Genomic DNA, 25853 nt, shown 5'->3' with positions numbered 1-25853 from the left:
AACTCCTTCAATCCTCAGACATTTCTAGCCACATTGTATCAACCCCATGGCTTTCCTTGCATTTACACGTGGCAAACGGTATATTTGGGATGATGTACCGTGCCTGCAGATAAAAGGAGGAGGCAGGAAAGACAGAAATGGGCACTGGGTACCGGGTAGGAGTATAAGACCTCCTTCCTTGGACCGCGGTAGCCAAGTAGCCTTAAAGCGACATAGCATTAACCTCGTCATTTCCCTTCATGTACGCGTGTAGCATGACAGTCAGGGATGCAGATTAAGGCTATAGTCTCTGGTGGTATTGTTCCCGCCGTTATTCCCGGTATTGCGGCGGAAATAACGTAAAATAATGAAAAAAGGGCAGCCAGGGATCGAGCCTTCCACCTGCTGTAGCCTCCAACGGCCTTGCCTTTTCTGCCAAAGCCCTCATTTGCATATTAATTATCCACCCCAACCACACCACTCCACCCTTCCACAACCACATGGGGTGATTAATCTAGCAAAATGAGGCAGTGGGGATGAGGACAAGTGGGTGAAAATGGGGAAAATAGGGGAAAATATGAGCGGTGAAGGGTACATTTGGCAACGGTGGCTGGGAGGTCATGGTCACCGCGCCTCCAGTAAAAAGATGAGGCGAGCGGCTGACTCTCTTAAACCTTACTCGCCTCTCGTGCTGGCAGGATCAGTGTGCCTTGTGGTCCCCTGTGGAGTGGGAGGAAAAGAGGAATACTGGAAATAACGTTGAGGGCCAGTGAGGGAGGGAGTGCCTTTAAGACCTGGTAGACACTCATCTCGGGTCCTCATTATCCAAACTGATTTTCCCTATTATTTCCTCTCCTTTATCTGATTTTCCTCATTATTTCCTCTGATTTTCCTCCACCTTTACGTTTATCTATCTCTGGTTCTTATCTTTCTTCTTCCTGTGTGCTTATTCTCCCTTTCTCTCCCTTGTTCTCTCTCCCTGTGTAATTTACCTCCCTATTTTTCTCTCCCAGCCTCAGTGTCTTTCTCTCCCCCTCTCTTTCCTCTCCCTTATTCTCTCTCCCTGTGTCTCCTTTACCTCCCTTATTTCTCTCTCCCAGCCTCAGTGTCTCCCTCTTTCTCTCCCTCTCTTTCCTCCAGTTCCTCTCCCTCTCGCTCCCTCTCAAGTTCCTCCCTGAATCTCCTCTTTTTCCTCCCTCATTTATCTCCCTTCCACGCCCTTCTAAGCCCTCACGCCCTCATGGACACTTGGTTAAATCTCCCTGCCTTAAAATGAGCCCAAAACTGCAGAAAATAACGTGAAAATAACCGGAAAATAACAAGAAATAGTCATGTGGTGTGCCTCCTCATGTCCTCCTCCTCCTCCACCTCGTCTCTCCTCTGAGGACAAAATGTGGAGAAATTAGTTATTTTTCCTCTTTATTTGTGGCCTCCTCCTCCTCCTCCTCCTTCTTCTCCTTTAAAAATGTAAGTAGTTTGTGTGTTTGTGTGTTAGTGTAATGGAATTTATAATGGGATTTTTTAGGCAAGTTTCACCTTTATCCCCAGTCAAGATTTTGGGTTAGTTTTCCTATTTTTGGGGATTTTAAGGTGATTTTAGGTTTATTTTCCCCATTTGACTGATTTTTGCCTATTTTGTAAAGTTTCAGCGTCATCCCCCGTCAAGATTCTTAGGTTAGTTTTCCTATTTTGGGGGAATTTTGGGGTTTTAGGTTTATTTACCTTTTTTGGGGTTAGTTTGGGTATTTTGGGGTGGTTTTAGGTTTAATTTCCCCATTTGACTGATTTTTACCTATTTTGTCAAGTTTCGCCGTCGTCCCCCGTCAAGATTTATTTTGGGGTGGTTTTAGGTTTAATTTCCCCATTTGACTGATTTTTACCTATTTTGTCAAGTTTCGGCGTCAGTCCCCGTCAAGATTCTTAGGTTAGTTTTCCTATTTTGGGGGAATTTTTGGTTTCATGTTTATTTTCCTTATTTGACTGATTTTCATGGATTTTTATTGTCAAATTTACTATGGTGTTTGTCTTGTCAAATTTCGCCTTCATCCCCCGTCAAGATTCTTAGGTTAGTTTTCTTATTTTTGTGGATTTTATGGTTATTTTACATTTATTTTCCTTATTTGACTGATGTTTGACTGATTTTTATAGTTAGTTTTCCTCCTGTCAAGTTTTACTATAATCCCCCGTCAAAATTCATAGGTTAGTTTACATTTTTGGTTTATTTTATGGATAATTTTTGTGGATTAGGTAATTTCTGTGGTTAATTTTGTCTTTGGTTTACATTTCATTATAAGCCAACCCAAGGGAACTAAGTAAATCTAAAATGTGCTTTTTCTGCCAAGTTTTAGGTTAGTTTACTTAATTTTGGTTTATTTTTCCTTATTTATTGAGGTTTGGGTTGCCGCCTGGGTTTAGTTTGCCTCGGGTTTACTTCTCATTGTAAACTAACCAGGTTCCGGCATTTCCCGATTCTATATTTTCCTCGTACAGCTTGATTTTTATTCCTAATGGTTCATGTGTTATTTTTGGTTTATTTTCCCTTATTTCTTGTGGTTTAAGTAATGTGTGTGGGTCAGTTTGCCTCGGGTTTACTTGTCCTTGTAAACTAACCAGGTTCCGGCATTTCCCGATTCAATATTTTCCTCGTACGAGTTAATTTTTATTCCTAACTCTCCCATCGGTTGTCTGCTGTTCCTGTTTTCCTTTCTCTTACTCATGAATGCAGCTCCTCCTCCTCTTCCTTCTCCTCTTCCCTGTCCCTCCTCTTCCTTCTCCTCCTCCTTTATCATCTCTGCATTGATTGCTCAGGTCTTCTATCAGCAGACAATTTACCTAGCTCATGTTTTCCCCTTGTAGTCAGGCACATAATCAGTCTTACACCCATTGCACAAACAGATTTATCTCTCTATCTCCTCCCTTGGTCGCCAGGTAACAGAGCGGACTTACATATTGGTGGATTATTAATATAGAAACAGATTTAGCTCACTCGTGTCTCCTCGCTTGGGATAGGGCAGTTTATAGAGTGGCGAGGTATAGGGTGGATTATTTGTACTGACCGAGTGATTCCTAACCCAGTGATTTTTAGCGATTGAAACCTCGGTGTAGTGTTCGAGCCGTGCGTTTCAGCTCTAAGGTGTGTTTCGTTTAGTTAGTTTACCTTGCGATTGTGTGAGGGAACGGTAAAGCCTTATATCTGCGAATAGAACGGCATTTTATTTCTGATGTGCCCGGAGTGCGTTCGCCGATTTTTATTCTTGTTGTACGTAAATGGCAAAACTAAGCCTGTGGAATTTGTGTGTGTGTTAGTTTCGCCGTGATGTGTAGAAAATACAGTTAGCTTCAGGAATTCTGCTATGGGTTGAGAAATACTGCACTCCCTTTTTCCGTTTTCCTTTACTGTAAAGCTAACTCATTTAACTTGTGCGGTAAGATGTCCGATGAGTGTATGAAGTAAACTAACCTATATAAGAGCCCATATTGTAGGTGCGCTATGTCCTGCGATGAGCTAATTTTGTGAAGTGATGCATGATACGAGGGAGTGGGAAGATCTATCCTAACTGAGGTTCATAATGAGACGTGATATATTTATAGTTTACCGTCGGCAGTGTTTAGAGGAAGGGAATGTAAATGGCCATATGGAAAGACTGTTTTTATAAGCATCGGCACTTTTGTAATAGTTTTGTAAAGGCATGCATGATATTTTGTGTGTGTGAATAATTTGTCAGGTTGAATTACCATTAAATTATATCCCATACTTCAGTCAGGCCCCAAAGAACATATTATAAGCCGTAAACCCACATTTTTCTGACTCGTAAGCAAGTATGGTTCTCTATGCATTTCAGAACCCATATTATAGGTAAGTTGTGAGTAATGGTGCGGATTAACCTAATCATTCAGCATTGATGTTTTATGGGTGTATTTATTAGCCCCTTGGTGTTAGTGGGTGTAAGTGTGGCCATTTAGGGTCATTCCACTGGCATTTAAAGTTAGTTTATTACCTTAAAATTTTAACAGATAGCAGGTAAAGGTCAAGTTAACGTCATCACTTGTATATATATATTTTTTTTGAGGAGGCTGTTGAGGTTAGTACATAATGGTTATATATTAATAGAGAGATAGAAAGGACAGAAAAACAGCGACAGAGACAGAGAGGGAAAGAAAAAGTGAAAGGTTAAAAGGACAGTTAGAGAGTTGTTAATCCTCTATATGACAGCTAAAAAGTTGACCCCACTAACAGGGCACCATGGAGGGCTGTTAGCTACATGATGAAAAGAAACCCATGATTCAGCACATCAAAAGGCTGATTTATTTCACAGCAAACTAACTAATGTGCATCATCTGGACAGAGTTTACCGAGTCATACAAACTAAAAGAATCGGTAGATATTTTTCCTTTTTTGTGTGGGTGTTTTTTCCGTCAATCAACCTGCCCTGCCGAGGAGTAAGTGCTTCAGGGATGTATATCAGAATCACCACCTTATAGCGTGAACTCTGATTTGCCTTGTATTTATGTAAGTTTTTTTTCCTTGCTATTTGATGCAATGTAAATATTCCTTTTAGATATCAGGACTTGCTAGGACACTTGTAATGCATATAATGGTTACAGGAAGGGTGTGTGAGGCAGGGAGGCATCATTTCAGGCAAGATTTTAGCTCCTGACAAGTACAAGACCTCATGTGTAAATCTACTTCCTTTTAAGGAGATATCCATATGGTGTGTTTGGCCGTAAAGTCTTAGGGACGGCGCTGCCACCTTCCAGCGCACCACATCCTGGAGCATGATTTTCCTGTAGTTATATCACTGATAACAGGCTGTGGGATGAAGCAAACAAAGGAAAACCCTCATGTTTTTTATCATCAGGGGTCAGAGTGAGCCAAGCACCAGAAAGACAGTAACATGTTTCAAAATAATGCTTTCTGATAAGTGACAGGAAGCTTCTTTCGAGAATTTCCAAGAAACCTGAAGGAGGAAAAGGAGTGGAGGTTTACAGTTTGCAGCTAGGATTATTAGTGGTGTGAGAAATGGAAAGAAAACCAAATATACCACCAGCTGAATACATCATTTACATATGGTTTTAGGAGGCACACAGCTATAAAAAACACCCATTAGTTTGTTAGTTTATTTATTTATACATACATTCTATACACACAGCTCAAGGGGATATTAAAACCTGGAATGGGGAAGGATATGGTACCCTCTGCGACCCTTAACCTTACGCTGTGCTTGTTGACTTAATTCCACTTTTCAGGCTGGGATTGAATAGGATGAGAGGTGATGTATATATGCCATGACTCCTTCTTTGTCCTCATAGAATAACTGGACAGGAAATGCATTCAGCCAGACAAAGGTTATTGTTGCTAGAATATTAACTGCATTGTTGACATATCTTTTATCCGCAGCCAAAATTGCCGTGCTTTCATCGTTCCCCCTGTCAAGTCCATACCTTTACCTTTCCCTCCCTTGACCGACCCCAAAGTAACCTGCCTTATTTCACTGTCCCGCTGCCGTTTTCTCCTGGAGCTGCGATAGTTTCCCTCGCTCCTATCTCATCTTTGCAAAACAGTGTAAATGACCATGCACTGCGCCAAGCTGCAAATCTTCCTCAGCCCACTGTGTCCAATTATCCTCACGGGAACGTGCTATTAAGAGGCCCACCTCACCATTTACTGGGGTTACTGCACTCCAGACCATGGATTACCCAAAATTGCCTGGCTTTTTTGTATCTATATCTGGGAGAGCGAAGTTAAGTATTACACGCCATGGAATGTTGAGTAAGCAATGGCACTTGTCAGCATGAAGGCATTTTTAGCACCCTGTGAATTTGGCCTTAGGAGACACATGCAGTTTGGTTGTTCTGATGTCAGGTAGCGGAATCAATTACCAGTGTGGAAACGAGACCTATTTCCTGGTATTGTTCAGGGTATGGTTGCTACAGAGGCGTTTTTTTATATACTTTAAATCATGATGGATGGGGTACAGTGCTGTCTCTGTCTTTCTCTCTGTTTGCCTTTGTGAGGGTGACAGACTGACAGTGCTTTCTTTCTACTCCTTTTCCTGTCTATTATCTATCTTTGTTCTGTGCCCCATTATCTGTGTGTCAGTGGGTGTTTTTTTTATTTTGTCCTTCCTGTGTATTGCTTCATCATCTTTGTCATGTAGCTACTCTTTGTTTTATTCCTCAGTGCCTGTGTTTAGTTGGACAAGACTGGGCACTCATCTCTCCTTTTTTTCCTCCTTTTCTTTCCCTGTACCACTTTGACTAATACCCAATCTGCCATGTATACTCTTTTTTATATATATTTGTCTAGTTTGATAAGGCTGGACACTCCTTCCCTGCTTCCCTACATTGAGTAACATCCATTCTCCTTCTCCCCACAGCACCACCACCACCACCACCACCATGAACCATGACATGAAGGAGGAGCGCATGTCCCCGGTCATGATGGGGGGCATGTGTCCTGACGCCCCCCACCCGCCGTCCCCTGAGGAGCCCAGGGACCTCAGCATTAAGCGGAAGGTACGGGTGGACTCAGGGCTTAGTCAAGGTCTGATGCTGCTGTGGTAACTGTGGCTTGTTCAGTCTGTCATGCTTGTATTAATTCATATCTCTTAGCATGGGGTCATAAGTACAGGTTTTGTGTAGCTTTTGCTGTCGGTAGTAGCTCGGGAGGTCGTGTGTGTACTTGTTTTAGTCTACCAGTCATGTATCAACTCATATCTCTCAGCACAGGGTCAGTGGTCAGGGTATTATGTAGCTTTTGCTGTCGGTAGTAGTTCCGGGAGTCTTGGTTTAAATGCTGCCTCTGGGATTTCCATATGATTCAATTTGTGTGTGCTTTGTTAGTCTGCCATTCATGTATTAATCCAGATCTCTCAGCACAGGGTCAATGGTCATAAGTCAAGGTTTGCTGTCACACACACATCCTCTTGGTGGTAATAGCTCCGGGTGTGTGTCCATTTAAATGCTGCCTCGGGGAATTCCATAGGATGCAATTTGTGGTGTGCAAGTTCAGCGTTCAGGCAGATGATGCGGTGCAGTGATGATGTGGTGGTAAAAAGTGCTTTGTGGTGGGATTGGGTTGTCGGAAAGGGGTGTGGTGTGCCTGTGATAATGATAGAGTTTGGGCAGTAATAGGAAATGCAGATGATATGGTTGGAAAAATTGCTTTGTGATGGGGTTTGGTGCATTGAAAGGGGTGTGGCACGCTCCTAATAATGATAGAGTTTGGGCAGTAATAGGAAATCCAGATGATATGGTGGGAAAAACTGCTTTGTGATGGGGTTTGGTGCATTGAAAGGGGTGTGACATGCTTGTGATAATGATAGAGTTTGGGCAGTAATAGGAAATGCAGATGATATGGTTGGAAAAACTGCTTTGTGATGGGGTTTGGTGCATTGAATGGGGTGTGGCACGCTCCTAATAAAGAATAGGTTAGGCAGTAATAGAAAATCCAGATGATATGGTTGGAAAAACTGCTTTGTGATGGGGTTTGGTGCATTGAATGGGGTGTGACATGCTTGTGATAATGGAAAGGTTAGGGCAATAATAGGAAATGCAGATGATATGGTTGGAAAAACTGCTTTGTGTTGGGGTTTGGTGCATTGAATGGGGTGTGACATGCTGGTGATAATGGAGAGGTTAGGGCAGTAATAGGAAATGGAGATGATATGGTGGAAAAACTTCTTGGTATTGGGGTGGGATATCATGGGTTCAAGGGATGGAGTGTGCTTGTAATGCAAAAGTGGTTGAACTCTAATAGGAAATGCTGCAACGGATGACTCATGAATGAACTGCACAATCATCAACACAGTACACAAAGGGACGAGGCAGAGTGAGGCATCCATTAGTAGCGTTCTCATTTATCGCCTATACTTGCTCACAGTGCCTAGTGTATATATGACAGCCCTTTATCACATGTCAAGATTAATAGTATTTTTAACTTGCCTTGGTGGGTCATAATTTGCATTCATCTGGCTGTTCTTGTCATTGATTCACTTGCTATTTTTGTGGTTTGGTGAAGGTTGTTTTATGGTGGTGTGATTTGCGTCTTGGTTATCACCAGAAGTGTCCACTCGCAGTAAAAATCATCCTTGACCTTGATATGTTTGAGTATGTATATGTAAACACCCAGCAACATTGCATTATATTCCTTACATTTTCATCTTCATTTACATCGTTATATATATTAACTATAGGTCCTTTGGCTTGATTATTGCTTACGTTTTCATCTTTATCATATCATTATTTATTTTAGCTATAGATTTTTTGGCGTGATAGAGCAAGGAACATAAATTACACTGCTGGCTAATTATCTTATACTCAACCTTGAATCGCCAGTCTGTTAACCTTGGCAAATGACGTCATCGCCAGACTGAGTGAGAGGTGTGGAAAATTTAATGGCATGATAGGTTAGATATAACGGGTGTGCAATGAGTGACTAATGTAATAAATCTTGCAACTAGCCATTCATGATTCTAGATGTGTGAAATTTTTTTTGGCACAAAGATAAGATGTAGTGAGTGGGTGTGCAACTAGTGACTAATGTAATAGATCCTGCAACACTATAGCCAATAATGTGATAAATCCTGCAACAGTTTAGCCATTCATGATTGTAGAAGTGTGAAAAATTTTAAGGCACAGTAGAATAGATTTTGGTGAGTATATTCAATCAGTGACTAATGTGATAAATCCCGCAGCAGAATTATGCAAGCTTTATCAGAACATATCACAATACATCCATTCATAATTCTAGAAGTGTGGAATTTTTTTAAAGCACAGAATAGATTTTGTGAGTATATACACTCAGTGACTAATGTAATAAATCCCGCAGCAGAATTATGCAAGCTATATATCAGAACACATCACAATAGTCATTCATAATTCTAGAAGTGTGAAAAATTTTAAGGCACAGTAGAATAGATTTGGTGAGTATATACAATCAATAACTCATGTAATAAATCCCGCAGCAGAATTATGCAAGCTATATCAGAACGCATCACAATACATCCATTCATCATTCTAAGTTACTCCCTCTTGGTAGTAGCTCCGAGTGTGTGTCCATTTAAATGCTGCCTCGGGGAATTCCATAGGATGCAAAATGTGGTGTGCAAGTTCAGCGTTCAGGCAGATGATGTGGCGGAAGAAAGTGCTTTGTGGTGGGATTTGGTTGTTGGAAATGGGTGTGGTGTGCTTGTGATAATGAATAGGTTAGGCAGTAATAGGAAATGGAGATGATATGGTGGGAATAACTGCTTTGTGGTGGGGTTTGGTGCATTGAAAAGGGTGTGGCGTGCTCGTAATAATGAATAGGTTATGTCAGTAATAGGAAATGGAGATGATATGGTGTGGGCAGTCTTGCGTTTCCACCCCAAAAGAATTATATAAGCGTTAAATAACAGGTTGACATTCTCCATCAGGTTCTTATGTAACACAAAGGCTAAATGACAAGTGTGCTCCGGGTCCTTGCAGCCATACAGGGGGTTTATGTAAGCTGGCATTAAGCTGACCACACACCTCCCTCCCTCCCCTCAGCTGCGCCCCGTCCCTCCCCCGCTGGACCTGAGCAAGAGGAACCTGGAGCCCGAGGCGATGATCCCTGAATTTACGGCCATCAACACCACCAGCCCGCGGTCCCCCCTCACACAGAAGAGTCTGCCCCTCAGGAAAAGGTGAGCAGCCCGGGTGTTGCTTGCAGTGGGCGGGTGCTGTTAAGTAGATGGCATGGCTCTAGTGTCATAAGCTGTTAGTGTCTTATTCCTTGGTGTCTTTCTATTCAAGCTGTAAGGGTTTAACTTGTATAACCTGGTTCACCATAATTCACACATTTAAAGGGTGAATTTGTTGTATTTCCTATACAGGGAAATCTTTATTTTATTTTAATTTCACTTAGGCATAGTTAGTGTGCATTAGCTGGAGTGCTACATGTTCAGAAGTTGAAGTTGCAGTATCAGTGAGAAGTGTGTAGTTATTCTGTGTTGTCTGGCCAGTGTTCCTCCCAAGGTTGCCTCACACCACCTCCCCGCACAGAGCACACAGCTGGTCCTTCCAGCTGGAGGTGCAGGGGCTGCAGCTGCCGGCCAACGCCTCCCAGGGAGTGATCCGCTGCACCGCCGAGATCCGGGACCAGACCACGGGGGCCCTCAACTCCTCCTCCTCGTCCTCCTCCTCATCGTTAAGGATCCCGGGCCTGCCCACGCCCCACACACCCCACACCCCGCACCCCCCCCACTCAGCCATCCCTGTCATCACCAGTCGGTTCCCCTTCAGTGAAGGGAACCACAGTGAAGGGAACACAGGGGCAGCCTCCATGGGTCACGGGGACCTCTCTGGGGGTGCCCAGGGGCCCCTCAACCTCTCCACTGGGGCCGTGAGTGGGCTGCCCTCCTCCTTACTCTCCCCGGCCCCCTCCCACCCCTCCACCTCCTCCCTCAACTCATCCCGGGAGGAGCTGGAGAATGAGGTAACAATGGCAGAGTGCCACGCCCCCTACTCCCATGCCCCCTCCCCTCACATGCCCTCCCCCCACATGCCGTCCCCACACCTCATGTCCCCACACCCCCACCTTCCCATGGGACCTCAGGGACTGGGCGGCCATGGGCTGGCAGACAGGTTAGGGCCAGGTTCCTCTCCGTGCCCAGCCTCCATGTCCCCCCAGCCCACCTCGGGGCACCAGTGGCCCACCAATGTGTGGTCTGTGTTCATGTCAGGGGTGCGGGTCCACTTTGTGCTGGGGGGCGGGGGGCAGGTGACGGGGGCCAAGATGAGCGAGGAGCTCGGCCAGCTGGAGCGCACCCACCAGCAGCGCTACGCCCCTCACGGCCTCCACCTCATGCGCATCCTCCACGAGGGGCCAACCCCGCACATCTCTGCCCCGTCCTACTGCCAGCTGTACTTCAGGCCGGTGGTGGTGCAGCAGGAGGACATCATGGTGGTCACGCCCCCCGACCACCCCTTCTACGTCCACGGGAAAGGTGGGTAGAGCCGGGTTGCTGGTAATGTGCAAGTACTTGGTGAATCATAACTTTTAGCTCCTTAGCACTTGAAATAAAAATGTATACAATGATCCATACTAAATAAAACAAAAATCCGATGGTTATATGGCAAGATGTCCAACCCCAAAATGAAAAATAAGGATGTTAAACAAGAAAAAGAAGAATATGGTAAGACTTGGTTGTAATTCCCATGTGTTGTCCCCCAGGGTGGTGCAGTGTGTTCCCTGAGCGGACCACCGAGCGCTACAGCCTCCCATGCCAGCAGCTCCAGGAGGGGGACGTGTGTCTGCCGCCCTACCACCCCGAGACCACTCAGACCCCCATACCTGTCGTCACCCCAGACCTCACGGACGCCATGAAGAGGTGGGACTTATGGCCATATGTTCCTACTACTACTACTACTACTATTACTACTACTACTACTACTGCTACTACTACTACTACTACTGCTACTACTACTAAAAAATTGATTCCTGGGCATTGGTTCCTACTACTACTACTACTACTACTTAAAATGATAATAATGGTGTATTAAACTGTTCCCTTGGGTGCTTACTGGCAATCTGATTTGGTCTTTTAACTGAAAACAAATCTATCGTCTTCCTGTATAGAGTGGCATGCAATGGGCCTTCTCTACTCCCTTCACTAACAATACTAGTAGTTCTATTGTGACTAAATGCCTTCTGTTTTCAGTTGTTTGGGTCTTCACTATTCCTATCACTAATCATGCCAGTAGTTTTGTGACTGCAATTGCCTTTTGTCTTAGGCGCCATGTGAACCCACAGTCGCGGCACCAAGACATAACGCCCTAATAATCAATCCCTTTTGTCTTATGTTTCTGCCCTTGAGGTGCTTCCTAGACTGTAAAAATCCATATATATTGATGATGATACGTGCTCACAGTGATGGAAATAAAATGTTGAGTGCAACAGTGTGCATTTCAGGTTTGACTTCAACGACGACCCGCTTGAAGGGGGCGCCGGGGCATACTCCGCCCCTCCCAGCGCCACCTTCCCCCCTCACACCCACCGCACAGTCTTCCTCTCCCCGCCGGCCTCCCCCTCCAAGAAGAACAGGGAGGGGGCTCGCGGCGGGGGAGGGGGTGCCAGTGGGGGGCCGCCGCCTGGGTCCATGGAGGGTGCTGGGGTGAGAGCTCGGCGGCCCATGAACGGATTTATGCTCTTCGCCAAGCATCACCGCTTAAAGCTTATCCAGCAGTACCCTGGCAAAGATAACAGGTGTGTGTGTGTGTGTGTGTGTCAGGATGATGTTGAATACCAGTGTGTCTGTCCTAGGTTTCTGAGGGTGAGGGAAGGAGAGAGAAGAGGAGGAGAAAGAAAGGGAGGGCGAGAGGAAAAGGGAAATGGGATAGACAGTGTGTGTGTTCATGCGTGAGTTAGAAGATTGTTTGTGTGGAATATAATGACTGTTGGGTTTTCTTGTGGTTATTTGCTTGTGGGGAAGTTAAGTAAAAATCGCATAGAACTCATGAGGACTTTAACTTTTATATCAGAAATAGGTTTGTCATGTAAAATTAATATGGTGTTTGTGTCAGTGCTCTTCCTGCTATTCTAAGGTATATTATTTTTAATGGGTAAAATGCAAGTGCTTTCATTTTAACTAACCCTTCCGTTTCTTCCTTCACCAGGGCTATTTCGGTCCTCCTGGGCGTGATGTGGAAGTCCCTGCCAGAGGAGGACCGGGAGACCTTCAATGCGGAGGCTCGGGCACAGGCGGAAGAGCGGAAGAAGATCGACCCCGACTGTTGGAAGAGGAAACGCTCCCACTCCACCAGCTAAGGCACCACATCTCTAGGGTCAACTTTTTTTTTAGCGTGTATGAATGAATTTTTTATACATTTCCCCGTTTAGCGAAGGAATCACCGGAAGTTTTAGCATTATTTATAGCTGTCCGAAGGTGAAGAAGACGTGCCAGTCAAAATTGGTAGCCGTGCATTGCGTTGTTAAGTGTGTCCCTCACGTCGTCCCCTCGTCAGAGCGCAAAAGGATTCATGTGTCGTGCCGTAGCGTTGCAATTGTCGCAGTTTTTCTTTTATTTCGCACACTCGTAACCTCTCCCAATGGTGGAGATGCCAAGTTGAAGTCCTGCTGTGGCTGCCCTTTATACATACAAGTTTATTTTTATGCCTCAGTCAGGTATATACAGAACTCTCGATCTTGCTCACCAACCCTCAAGTTCCACGCAACACCCCCACAGTGACATTTCCTTGGGCATACTTGGGGAAGCCTCAAGAGTGTTGGCGTTCAGCTGTCCATCGCCTGGCTGAAGCGTCGTCACTCTCATCTCAGTAACGCCCTCCAGGTCTCTCTCTCGCATGGCTGTTGGGCCGGAAAGCACCACTTGTGATTCACTGGTCTGCTGTGAATCTTGGTAGTTTTGTCTGACTTGTTTTCCTTCCCTTTCCTCTCCTCGTCGTCCTCCTCCTCGTCTTCCTCCTCATCCACCAGAGTCTTCAAGTTCTGTCTCTTTATTTTGTTGCATTTTCCTGCTTCTGGGTTGTGTCATTTTGTTGCCTTGTTTTGCTTTATTCTCCGTTTTGTCCTATTCAGTATATTTATTTTTTCTTTCCACCTCTCTCCTCTCTCTCCTCCTAATACCTTATCACACCTTAATTTTCCACCTCTATTCTTTCTCTCCCTAATACCTTATCACACCTTAATTTTCCACCTCTATTCTTTCTCTCCCTAATACCTTATCACACCTTAATTTTCCACCTCTCTCCTCTTTCTCTAATACCTTACCACACCTTAATTTTCCATCTCTCTCCTCTCTCCTCCTAATACCTTATCACACCTTAATTTTCCACTTCTCTCCTCTCCTAATACCTTACCACACCTTAATTTTCCACCTCTCTCCTCTCTCTCTAATACCTTACCACACCTTAATTTTCCCTCCGTCCTTCATTACCTTCAATCACATATGTTTGTTTTTTCTTTCGTGTTTTACTACCAGTGATACTGCAACTAAAATATCAAGGAACTAAGTATTATCACCATATTTATATTCTAGTTCATAAGTTTTACTAAGTTGTTTTCTCATCAGTTTATTTTGTAAGTCTATATAACTCTTCTGCCTCTACTGCTTTTTTATTTTTTTTTATTAGTTCATATTTCCGAGTCATTTTATTATTGTTATTATTATCGTTGTTAGTATTGTGATTGATCTCTTTGTTATACACTGTCCAGGGGTGAAACGCAGTCCTTTACGAGATAACTTATTCTACTTATGATTCTGCCGCTCGTTGTTTTTATTTTATTTGTGATGCAGTATTTTTATCGTAACTCGGTTGGGAGAGCACGCTGAGGACATGACTGGATGTGACCTAACTTTCCTCTCCCTCCTCCTCCTCCTCCTGCTGCTGCTCATCGTCTGGCATCATTAGTTGTCCTGCCTCATACCACCCCCCCACCCCATGTCTCCCCCCTCCCCCCCCTGAGGTGCCGTCCACAGTATTACTTTCTCGGTATTGAGGGAATCAAGACTGTGTTCACCTGGAGCTCAGCAAACATACACTTGGGCATCGTTCTGGGTCCGCGCCGACCTGACTCATGCAGAAAAACAATATATGGAACAAGAAACGGCAAGGGAATACGCTTGTCCGATGTTTACACTCGATACCTGCGTGTGCATGTCTGTCTGTGTGTGTGTGTATATGTGTCTCTGTGCCTCTTACACCCATGCTCTGAATTTGCACTCAACTATTCCATTCCCCTCCGATTGGTTCTTTTTAACCCTCCATCTCGGAACAGTGATTACAGAAGTCCCTCAGGCATATCAAGAACTACTAAATACATTAGAACACACTCGCCTTACTTGAATGTGATATTAGGAGCGTTGAGAGAGATCTATCGAGTGCCCTGGCCAGTGACCTTCCCTGCTGGGCCTGTGATGTTTAAAGTATATTTATTGACTGCCAGTGTGGCTTGAAGTTTCTTGTACTCATTGGCTATTTTCTGCAATATCAATCCAAATAGTTGGTAATTGTAACCTAAGATTATCATCATAAGGTCATTTTTGTGGTAACAGAGTTCTTTAATGATTGCCTGGTTGATTAAATCTCTATAATTTAAAAAGTTGACACCATATAATACAAGTAATCTGATAGGTTGTTAGTTAATTTTTATTCTTGAGAAATTTTTGTCTGGCATAAATAGATGCTCCTTGACTTACAGTGGGTGACTCTCTGATAAACCCGTGATGAGTTAAAAATGATGTTGAATACAGTCCTGCTGAACATCACGACACTCAGAACACTCCATGTAGCTTACAATTGACTACATGTTGGTGCTCCACCAGTGTAAAGTAAAAAGTTGTAAAGCCAAGAAGCATTGTAAGTAGAGGAGCATCTGTGCTGCACTAGTAAGAGGAAGCAATGCCACCTGAAGCACCTCTCATGCTGCTCTGGTGACCTTCATGACTCCTGGCCTTTGAAACATTACTCCAGACCTCCAGTGGTTTTCAAGCACATTTCTCACTAAGCACAAGTATCACGTTGTCTGCCTTGACAATGCTAAGATCCTTCTGTCTGTCTGTCAGAAGTCATCTGTCTGTCCTTCCTGCACAACATGTCAGTAGCCTTCTCTCACCACTGGCATTATGTCCCTAATTTCCATAAGCAGAAATTACTGTAGACATAAAGTCTGAGCAGGCCACACAGCCCTGGGTGTGTCTGTCAGCAGTGTGTGCACGGCCAGGCCTTTGCTTCCTCCTACACGTGGCGTGCCGCGGCCAGACGCAGGGCGGCGGCCACCAGCCCCGCCCTGTCCTCGTGCATCCCAAGTCTTTCAAGAGCACAAATAATATGTATAGAACAAAGTATAAGTTTTGTTTAAATTCTAAATATATAACTATTTTTCTACTCTTACCCTAAATCTTCCCTGTTTTCCAAAGCTACATTGCCTGTAAATCTCTGTTGTTATGAAAGAGGTCTCTTCCCGAAGGTACGTGCTATGTTACATATTGTAACGCGATAGAGGTACATATGTTTTTTATTGAAAAATTTAAAGGTATAGGCTAAGATGTTTAAATTTGCTCAGAAAATAGTAGTGTTCTAGATAGTAATATTAAGCTTGACCTGACAAGCTGTAGCACATGACTGTATTATCCTGCCAAGACTACGGTGATCTCGCCACACAGCTTGTGTCTTTCATCCCTGTCAGGAGGTTCAGCCAAATTACTTCCTTTATGGATTCAAATCATCTTGAGAGGCATTTCCCCAATTGTATGTTTTGTTGAGGAGTCTACAAGTCAAGTCTTGTTTCATCACAAGAGTTGGTGACAGTGTTCCTGCCAGCCCTTGTAGCGCTAGGTGTCAGGCACCAGTGTGTCCCCCTGTACACAGTGTACCACCACTAGGGCCACTGCCTCACCACAGTCTGTCCCTTCCTGCCCGGCCGGCCGCACCGCCCGGCTCTGGCCTAGCTGAAGGCATCTGTAGTTTAGTTCTTGTGATCTCATTATAAAGGTGTCTTGGTCCATCCACGGCAGTGGGTCGGGTCAGCTACATACATGTACTGTATCTTATCATGGCAAACTGAAGTAGAGGTCTGGGTGTTCTTCATGGTGTTAAAGGAAAACAATCTGGCTTTGTTATTACATGTACTGGAATCCATCACTGGTGTCTCAGCATGTGTACCGTACGCCTCTCCCTCATTTGTCATTGCTATATGGTATGCTTTAAATGTTTAGTATAATGTATGGAGTTTTTGTTAATCTATAACACATTTTATAATGTGGTTAAATTGATTTCCAATGTTGACAATCACACAATATAGAGATGACTATATTTTTATCATTGTGATTATGGTGTGAATGTGGCCTGGGACTCCGGGAGGAATGTGGTGTATAACTGAGGTCCAGCGCTCCACGGGTCCCCCACCCATCCCGTCCCCAGGCCGGGGCTGCACCAGCCCCCGTGTTCACACAGTGACGGCACAGAGCCAGGGCAGCCCGGCGCCAGAGCTCCACCCCTGCCTCCTGTCCATATAAATGGACACTTGTTGCTGCTCAATTTGGCCACACCTTCAGCCCCAGCTCCAGCCCAGCTCTAGTGTTGTGATGTTGACGGGTAGTGTATGGCAGGACAGGGTCTGCCCGGGGCCACATGCCGTCAAAACAAGGGTCCGTCTGATCTCACTACTCTAGGGTAAGAATAAAGATCTAAGTGATAGCCATTATATGCTGTTTTCAGTGTTACTTCTTAGTATTACTGTTAGCACTCAGAAGTGCTTGTATTATGTACATGTTCTTTATGAGCCTCAGGCCTCCTGTTGCAGCTGATCAGCCTTTTTAATATTTTTCCACCAGATGTAGTTATGTAGTCTTTTCCAGCTTTAACGATAATTTTCAAGTGCGAGCATATGTAAGAACTATGTCGCTTTTCCCTGAGGCCTGTGACTTTAAAGAACATTTACTTTGCTGCACATTGCTGGTGGTCCTTGCCAAATACACCGTGGATAGCGTTGCTTAGGGTGAAGGCAAACCCTGCTACATGGACATCCTTCATACAAAACCCAAAATCCCTTTCAGTTCAGTGTTACTGTGAAAATTTATGTCTCTACAGTTTTGACCTAAATTTGTGTAGCAATGTCGATCCAGGTTGTTCTGGCATGGCTCACAGCAATGCCGCACCACGATACTGTTTATATGGTCCCTCGCCGCCTGTAGCTAGGTGTTGGCGGCAGCGACCGTCTCCTGGGGGTGTGGAGGGTGCAACACACAGGACTGCGGCACACCCAGCATCTGAACCGTCTCTCCGGCCATCTGTAAAAGTGCAATGTTTATTTTTTCTATGTATATAAAAAAAGATTTATGTAGATTTGGCCCCCTACTTTAGCCATCAGAGAAAGTATACTGAGAAGTGCACAACTGTTAAGGCTAGGTTAGTACATCCAGGGTGTTTTATTTCAAATGTAACAAATTCTGTGATTGGAAAGTGACCTGAGGTAAATTTTATGAGAGTTGCTGAGCATTTTAGAAGTGCAGCAGCAAACACAACTTTATATCATCGGCAAGCTTTGTGAAGAAGCCACTGTTTCACTGTCTTCCGAGGCTGGCTAATACAGCCCACCTATGTTAGATGTTGCGGTTCCTAGCACTACTGAGGTCCGTGTCTGGCCGAGGAGTGAAGATCGGTGGTGCCATGCTTGGGCCAGATTCGACCACGTCCACGGTGCATCCCCAGCCACGCCTTGTCTGTACTGCACGGTTAGGAGGCCAACAACACCAGTCCAGCGTGTCGTCGGTGGATGCGAGGCCTCACCCGCTCCCCGCCCGCCCTGGCCCGAGCCTTGGGGTACGCCTGCCTGGAGGCTCTGCATACGATCTTTGTTAGAGTGTCAGTACAGTATCTCTCAATGTAGGCTAATAGCACCAGGAGTATTATTGTAAATTTTTGTTGTGTATAGGTGTTGCATGCATGACATTGTTTTGAATGGTATTAATCTGGAAGATATTTTGTATAAAGAAAATACTCTACTATATGATGTCTTTTGTGTAATGAAATAAAGAAAAGGAATCTGAAGTGTATTGTGATGGCCACTGATGTATTGTATAAGTCTCCAAACACTAGACAAGAAAAACTAAATGGTATTGAAGCAGACATCCAAATCCTTAATGGCATAGGTATGTATAGGAAGAAAAGGAATGCAGTGATAGTGTGTGATCTGCTGCAGGAACAGTTGGCAGTCGGACATCTGCCACAACAGGTGTAAGCCACTCCTGCTGAGGTATATAAGGTGTCCAGGGGGATTCTACAAGCCTATTGGAAGGACCCTCTCTTGTCCTCTCTGTCCAATTAAACCCCCCTGAAGATGATGGTAAGACATGGTGGTTCAAATTGTTAGTTTAAGAATGAGAAAATAATTGTTGTCTTATAATAATGATGCTGTGTAAGTCTTCTGAGGAATGGTTACTTGTTTCATTGATTCTAATTCAGCCTTTTTCTATTAGTTTGTGTTTTGGGCTGTGGCGGGTGACCTCGACGGATGAGGAGGCGGCACCAGGGCGAGGCAACCGGATGCCAGTCAACGCATATATCCGTCTTTTTCAACAACTCCGCGTCATACAGCAATTAAGTAAGTATCGGTTGTGCTTATTGGGATAATGTGTAAGCCTCATGAGAAATGTAAAGTTATTGTTGTGCTTAAAATGATAATGTGTAAGGCTTCAGATAAATTCTAAGTGATGTTATTGATTGATGTTCATCTTTTTCATATGTCCGAGGTTTTGGGCTGTTCTCGGCGGTCGTACAGATGAGGAGGAGTCACTGAGACGAGGCAACCAGATGACAGCCAACACATATCTTCATCCTTATCCACAACACTGAATTAACTCCACATCAAACAGCTCCACAGAGAAGGTAAGCTTGGAGTTAGCTCATTCAATTGTACTAGATGGTACACTACTTTCTTTTCCCATCTTAAATTTGGAGATTCATGATATTATTGATTGAGTATGACTCTTGTAAATCAGTTATTGTTTCAAGTTAGATATTGAGTGAATTTGGTCTATTTTTCTGTTCTCAATGGTTTTTCTTAATGATTTAGGATGATGAACTCTTGGATGCTGCATCACTGTAAAATTGCAGATGCCAAGCTGTCTTCTGAGGGAGTCCATTGCATCCTCGTCCACGCTGAGGGGCCGGCACAGCACGAGGCACCACTGAGCCGGTGCAGGATGGCCTAAATAGAGGTTGGTTGACTTTCAGTTTGGCAGGTGTAGAAGGTTCATCAGTTTTCAGTGTAAATGCCACGATTTTAAGTTTTAGGTCTTCATGAAGGTACAGTCGGGAAGAGGAGTATCAAGTGTTATGCAGCAAAATTGGCTGGGAATTATTTAGGTATTATAGATACCAAAAACATGTATAAGTCATAACTACTTCAAACAGTCTCCGGAGAAATACTGAACGTTAAGTTTGAAAGAAACAAATTTGATTTTCCTTTAAGTATATTTTGTTTGAATTGTCCCAGACATACGGTAAGCAGAGTTTACAGGATCATGTTTTGTAAAATCTTCGGAGTTGACGAACTTAATCTGCCCGGTTTTCCAGACAGCTCCTGAAGTGTGACTGACAGCTAGATGGTCCCAGCAGTGTGCCAGGCGTTGATGCATCCAGTACAGGAGGAGGCTTGCCAGGGACTACTATTTGTTGGCAGGCTCCACAGGGCACCGCACCTGAAAGAAGAAAATCATATCTGAGTGAAAAAATACTACAGTACAGTCCATTCACTTGAGCTGGTTCCCTCCTGGCAGCGACTGGTTCCTAAGCTGAGTAAGTAAGGAGGACGCTGCCAATTGCGGTGTCTGATGTCTCTTGTCACCAACAAACAGCTTGGTACAGAAAATACTAATGTTTCTTTACTTACCTCATCAGTTATACAATACAGGTAAGTTTTGTTAAAGACATCATTGGATTAATCAGTGGTTGCACTTCTATAACACAATTTTTAAAGCTTGATAGGGTAAAAAATATGGTGAATATAAGTCAGAGAAGTACAGATGTTATTCTCTGACTTTTACTCACAGCAATTATATTTACCCTAAAGAGTTTTGAATACAGTGTTATAGCTGTACAATCACAGCTCAATCCAATGATAAAATTTGCCTGTCTTGTAACTTATGAACAAAGTAAAGAAATAAATATTTTCTGAACCCTGGTGATGGAGACCCCTCGGCCGCCAGCAGCCAATCAGCAGCGTCCTTACTGACTAGGGGCCAGGGATCCAGGTTAAGTGGATGGATTACTGCTACCTCAGATATTATGTAATGCATTTTCGAAGTATACTCAATAAACACCACCGGAGACTCTTCTTGTTTGACTTTTTAAAATATCCTTCCAGCTTATCTCCGGAGCCTCTTTTAGGCATCTTCGACTTAGTACAGTTTTTTAGACCTATTTTCTGCCAGTTTTTGTGCTAATTCTGGTAATTTTTCATTAATTTTAAACAATTTCAGTACTTTTTATGCCATATAATATAAATTGGATTAATTGAAGTTCCTGTCCACTGTTCTACACTATTTCACATAAAGATTATTATAGCTGTGAGGTGACTACTATTGGGTGACGTGTGATCTTGAAGTTTAATGAACAGTAAAAATACTCAATCAATCAGGTACTATGAATCTGGAATGACTTGTCACTCACTGAACCCTCTCTTCTATACACGGGGCACTGGGGAGGCTGAGGCAAGGGGCAACACATGAGTAGATTGAAGGAGATCATCAACCAACTAACCTCATGGAGAAGTTATGATAAAACTGACAAATGGAAGATGAAATAAGCCGAGTACACCAACGGCAACTTTTAATTATTTCCTGTTCCTTGCTAGTCTACCCCAGTGCTAATCAGTAGGGGAGGACTAACAACGAAGAGAAGTCTGTCAGTAACAAGTTGAAATAGAAAAAAAATTACTTTGTTCTCCATTACTATTGCATGGGAAAAGTGTTATTATTGTTACTCTAAAAACCCTGTACTAAGTCTATTACTATGACGTTTCCTGATTACTATTACCTCGTGTCTACGGTCCTGTGGCGACTATTCATCTCCGTGGCCGTGTCCTGCAGCCTCCTCATCTGCAGCGTGGGTCCTGCCTCCTCCCACAGCTTCCTTCGTCCACCTGAAAGACTGAATATTTGTATCTTGCACAGAGGCACCAGAAATATGACTACCTCCTGCCTCCTCCTACGGCCTCCTTCGTGCACCTGAAAGATTTTGAATACTTGTATCTTGCACGGAGGTACCGGAAATATGACTACCAGAGAGATAATAATGTTTTCTTTGAACTAAATACTAAACACGGCACAGAGAACACAATTAAGGTCTTGCTCTCACAAAATCAACGACTGTAGTTAGGAAATAAAATGACGTAGGCAGAAAAATATACAATAATGACTATCAAATAAACAAAGCTGACTAATAGATCCATATATGTTACTCAAAGTGATGCACATTACGAAACTAAATAATGAACACAAGATGAAAACTAGTCAAAATTTCAACACTGATCTCTCGTGTAAATGAAATGATAAACATGACCAATCACACATTCCGAAACTGAGGATACTAACGCTTGTGTGGGTAGGAAGCGAAGCAACCAGCCCCTTAACCCGGTAACTGCGGGGATCATGTTTCTTAAAGGCCCTTCCCTCTAAGCGAGAAAAATGAGAAAAAAATCATCACTCACACAAACTATTTCATAATATCTATCAATGCATTTGTGATCAGTTTATGCATCATCTATTTTTTTGGGGGTTTATATCATGGCAAAAATTTGGCCCGTCGCTGCTACATGGTTAAAACACTGAAGGAGGAGAAGTAATAGTGGATGGGGGAAGGAGCAGCAGCAGGCAGTGAGGGTCCATGGGGTAGGTGTGTAAGCAGGATGAGTGGGTGCATTTACACGGCAGGCAAGGTGTAGAATGTGGAAAAAAACTGCCATATAAAAACAGGAGTGTGCTTAATCCTCTCACTAAGCTGGGATGTGGTCAATGGTAGAGTGATTTTTCATACATTTACGAGTGAAAGCCAGTCATTATAGAAAGGATGCAGGCCAGGAACATGACGCGACACACCAAGGTTACACTGCACTCCTGAAGGCTCACACGGTTGGCTTCAGCAAAGAAAATATGAGGGGGTGACAGGATGAATCTAGGTTTTTCTTGTTCTTAATTCCCTTAGTTTATTAGATTTATACATTTCCTTAATCATGCAAAGTTCTGGTATTTGTTTGACAGTAAGGAAAAGTAAGAATATGGATAATGAAGATACCTTTTTATGCCATATTAGAGACTTATTAACTGGACTTTATATATTGAAGTAGTAGTAGTAGTAGTAGTGGTGGTGGTGGTGGTGGTAGTAGTAGTAGTATCAACAAGTCTAGGGATATCTTCTGCCACATTTAACACCAGGAGAATGATCAGCGGGAGGTTTTTCAGCAAGATTTTCCACCAGAACACCACCAAGTATTCAATGCCTACAAGACCAACAGTGCACAGGCAGTAACGCGGTGAAACTCTAAGGAGACAGCCAGCCACGTTTACATTACGCCTTCTATGATCGGCAACGGGAACAATATAGCAGATAGAGAGTGATAAGGAGAGGAGAGAATAAGAAATAAGACGTCTTGCGCCAACACTCTTTACTCGTTACTTAATTCCCATCATCAATACATAACGCGTACTAGTAACTCAGCGCTCATGAGAAACTACAATCACTTGACTTAATTGCGCAAATACTCGTAACTTCCCTCCTCGTAACTTCCTATATTCAATACATTCCGCGTACCAGTAACCCAGCGTTCATGATCGAGACTCCAAAACACCTGACTTCTTGCGGCAACCGACTACGCTTAAAGTTTTTCCATTGGGGGGATTAAAAAACATCATCAATTAGCCGAGAATCCCTGCAAATGAGAGGATGCTGCTCCCCTGATTAACGACGGCGGGTCAACGAACTTATATACGAGTGGTCTGAAAAACTTATCCGCGGGCTCTTAGCGACGCATCCCTCGTCACGTGAATGTGATGTAAAACCCGACTTTGCAGATTATATGACTCGTTTACGGGCGGGTGGAGGAGAGGGGAGTACGACAATCTGACAACGTTGGTATGGTACTTTTGGGGTCTGAAAGTGTTGAGCGCGAGAATCTGGTAACACTGCTTGAGGTTTACGGACATTACGCAAACAGGTGAATGTACTAGTAACCTCGACCCTTGAAAAACATGAGGCTGGACACTTTTTTTACTCCCTACGATCAGGATAAGAGCATGGGCGTGTCCGTACACCTAATCTAAGCGGCGTGTCCTGCAAGTCACGGGCGCGGAGTTCACCGGGGCCTGAACGTGACGCAGCGAAATGAAGCCTCGAGCACTGCAATCTTCTTTTATGAATGTCACGCGCTGCATACTACTCGCTGCCTGGGATCATGACGAGCAGGGATCGATAGTATAGGGATGTCAGGTGTAGCGAGAAACGTTATGATGCTGGGCGAGGCTGTATATATGTGATAATGAGTGATGGTTTGGGAGAAAGACCGGGTGAAGGTTTGGTATAGTTTCCCATGCTGCTTGGAATCATGACGAGCAGGGATGGATAATATACGGATGTCAGGTGTAGCGAGAAACGTTTTGATGCTGGGCGAGGCTGTATATGTGTGATAATGAGTGATGGTTTTGGAGATCAAGACCGAGCGTGTGTTTGGTGCCATGACAAGCAGGGGTAGATAGTATTGGGAGGTTAGGTGTAAAGAGATGGAAAAGTTATGCGTAATGATGCTGGGCGAGGCTATATAACAAAGGATGAGTGATGGTTTGGGAGATAAGGACCGGGCGTGTGTTTGGTATAGTTTCCCATACTCCTTGGAATCATGAGCAAGGGTGGATAATATACGGATGTCAGGCGTAGCGAGATCGAAGAGTTAGGCGAAATGATGCTGGGCGAGGCTGTATGGCAAAGGATGACTGGTGGTTTGGGAGAAAGACCGGGTATAGGTTTAGTATAGTTTCCCATGCTCCTTGGAATCATGACGAGCAGGGATGGATAATACACGGATGTCAGGTGTAACGAGATCGAAGAATTAGGAGTAATGATGCTGGGCGAGGCTGTATGGCAAAGGATGACTGGTGGTTTGGGAGATAAAGACCGGACGTGTGTTTGGTGCTCCGATCGCTACTTGGAATCGTGACGAGCAATTAAGGATGCGGCTTGTATGGGGATGACAGGTGTAGAGAGAAACTGGTCACTACATTTATCACCAGAAAAACATGATCGAACCACGTAAGAAAATCGTTGGTTGGGTGAAACTGTAAATTGTCCGAGAAAAGTTATGAAGCTGTGAGACTATAACACAAAGAATGATCGTTTTGGTCATACAGAGGTGGGTATAGGTGATATTATAGAAGGAATGATTGTTGGTATAGGGATGTCAGGTGCAGTACAGAAGACAAACGTTATGACGCTGTGAGACTATGTGAAGGATGACTGATGGTTTAGGAAATAGAGACAAGCGTGTGTTTGGTAATAGGCTACCTCTGCATACCCAGCAATGTTTTTTTATGGATGAGACCGTAGCCATTGTAGTGTTTGCTTCCATATCGGTTAATCTGTACAACTAATGCTTCTCATATCTTAATAAACAGCTTTCTGAACTGCTGGACACAATAGGTATACTTCACTGGAAATAAAAAGAAAACGAATGAGTATAGTTGTATTTACCTCCATAACATATTAGACCGTTGCGTAATACCTCTCCACACACCTTAACAAGCAAATGGACCTCTAGAATTGCAATGCTCTACATATTTGAGTTAATAAATAGTGGTTTTGGCTTCATGACGCACGGAGATGGTTGAGAGTGAATGACCAGCGTGCGAGCAAACAACTCACAAGACCGTTGGGTAATAGCTCTCCATACACCTTAACAAGCAAATGGACCTCTAGATTTGCAATGCTCTACAGATTTCAGTTCATAAATAGTGGTTTTGGCTTTATGACGCACGGAGATGGTTGACAAGTGAATAACCAGCGTACAAGCAAACAACTCATATCGTGACGCAATCCAGTTCATCAGATTCCAGTAGATATCCCCGTTTAAAGTTCACACACATGATGCATTGACCAAACTACTTCTATTCTGACATATATAAGTAAAAGCTTCAAGTCTCACCCTCGTTCTAAGCATCCCCGCCGTCAGCGTCTTCGTCAGCAGCTAGGAACACGCAGTACGCTCTCCTCCTCAGCTTCAAGACCAATGAGAACGGCCTTCAATTTCCACATTTCCCCCACCCCCTCCCCTCCTCTCCTTCACAGCCTCCCTTGATATCCTCTGAGTATGACCATTGCCCCATTCAATCATTACCCTCCTT

General features: G+C 43.9%; 1 protein-coding gene and 1 long non-coding RNA gene across 3 annotated transcripts; one reads left to right on the top strand and one right to left on the bottom strand.

Moving 5' to 3' along the window:
• Nucleotides 1–616: 616 nt before the first annotated feature.
• Nucleotides 617–18513, top strand: LOC126999503 (HMG box-containing protein 1-like). Of its 2 annotated transcripts, none has more exons than XM_050862149.1 (7): nt 617–1446; nt 6357–6495; nt 9511–9647; nt 10006–10949; nt 11177–11333; nt 11903–12208; nt 12619–18513. In XM_050862149.1, the coding sequence occupies exons 2-7, from the start codon at nt 6379–6381 to the stop codon at nt 12767–12769; spliced, it is 1812 nt and encodes a 603-aa protein (XP_050718106.1). In that variant the 5' UTR covers nt 617–1446; nt 6357–6378; the 3' UTR covers nt 12770–18513. The 2 variants fall into 2 exon arrangements, with proteins under 2 accessions (XP_050718106.1, XP_050718107.1); XM_050862150.1 differs by having other exon boundaries at nt 619–1446; nt 11915–12208.
• Nucleotides 18514–19919: 1406 nt separating this feature from the next.
• Nucleotides 19920–25775, bottom strand: LOC126999506 (uncharacterized). The gene is made up of 3 exons (XR_007753385.1): nt 25655–25775; nt 21502–21607; nt 19920–20165 (listed from the first exon to the last, which is right to left on the bottom strand). It is a non-coding gene; the product is annotated as an uncharacterized LOC126999506 (long non-coding RNA).
• Between the last annotated feature and the right edge of the window lie 78 nt (nt 25776–25853).

Source organism: Eriocheir sinensis, chromosome 16 (genome assembly GCF_024679095.1).
Source record: "Eriocheir sinensis breed Jianghai 21 chromosome 16, ASM2467909v1, whole genome shotgun sequence".
Lineage (NCBI taxonomy): Eukaryota > Metazoa > Arthropoda > Malacostraca > Decapoda > Varunidae > Eriocheir > Eriocheir sinensis.
The sequence above is the reverse complement of the archived record's forward strand: the minus strand, read 5'-3'. Positions and strand labels throughout refer to the sequence as shown.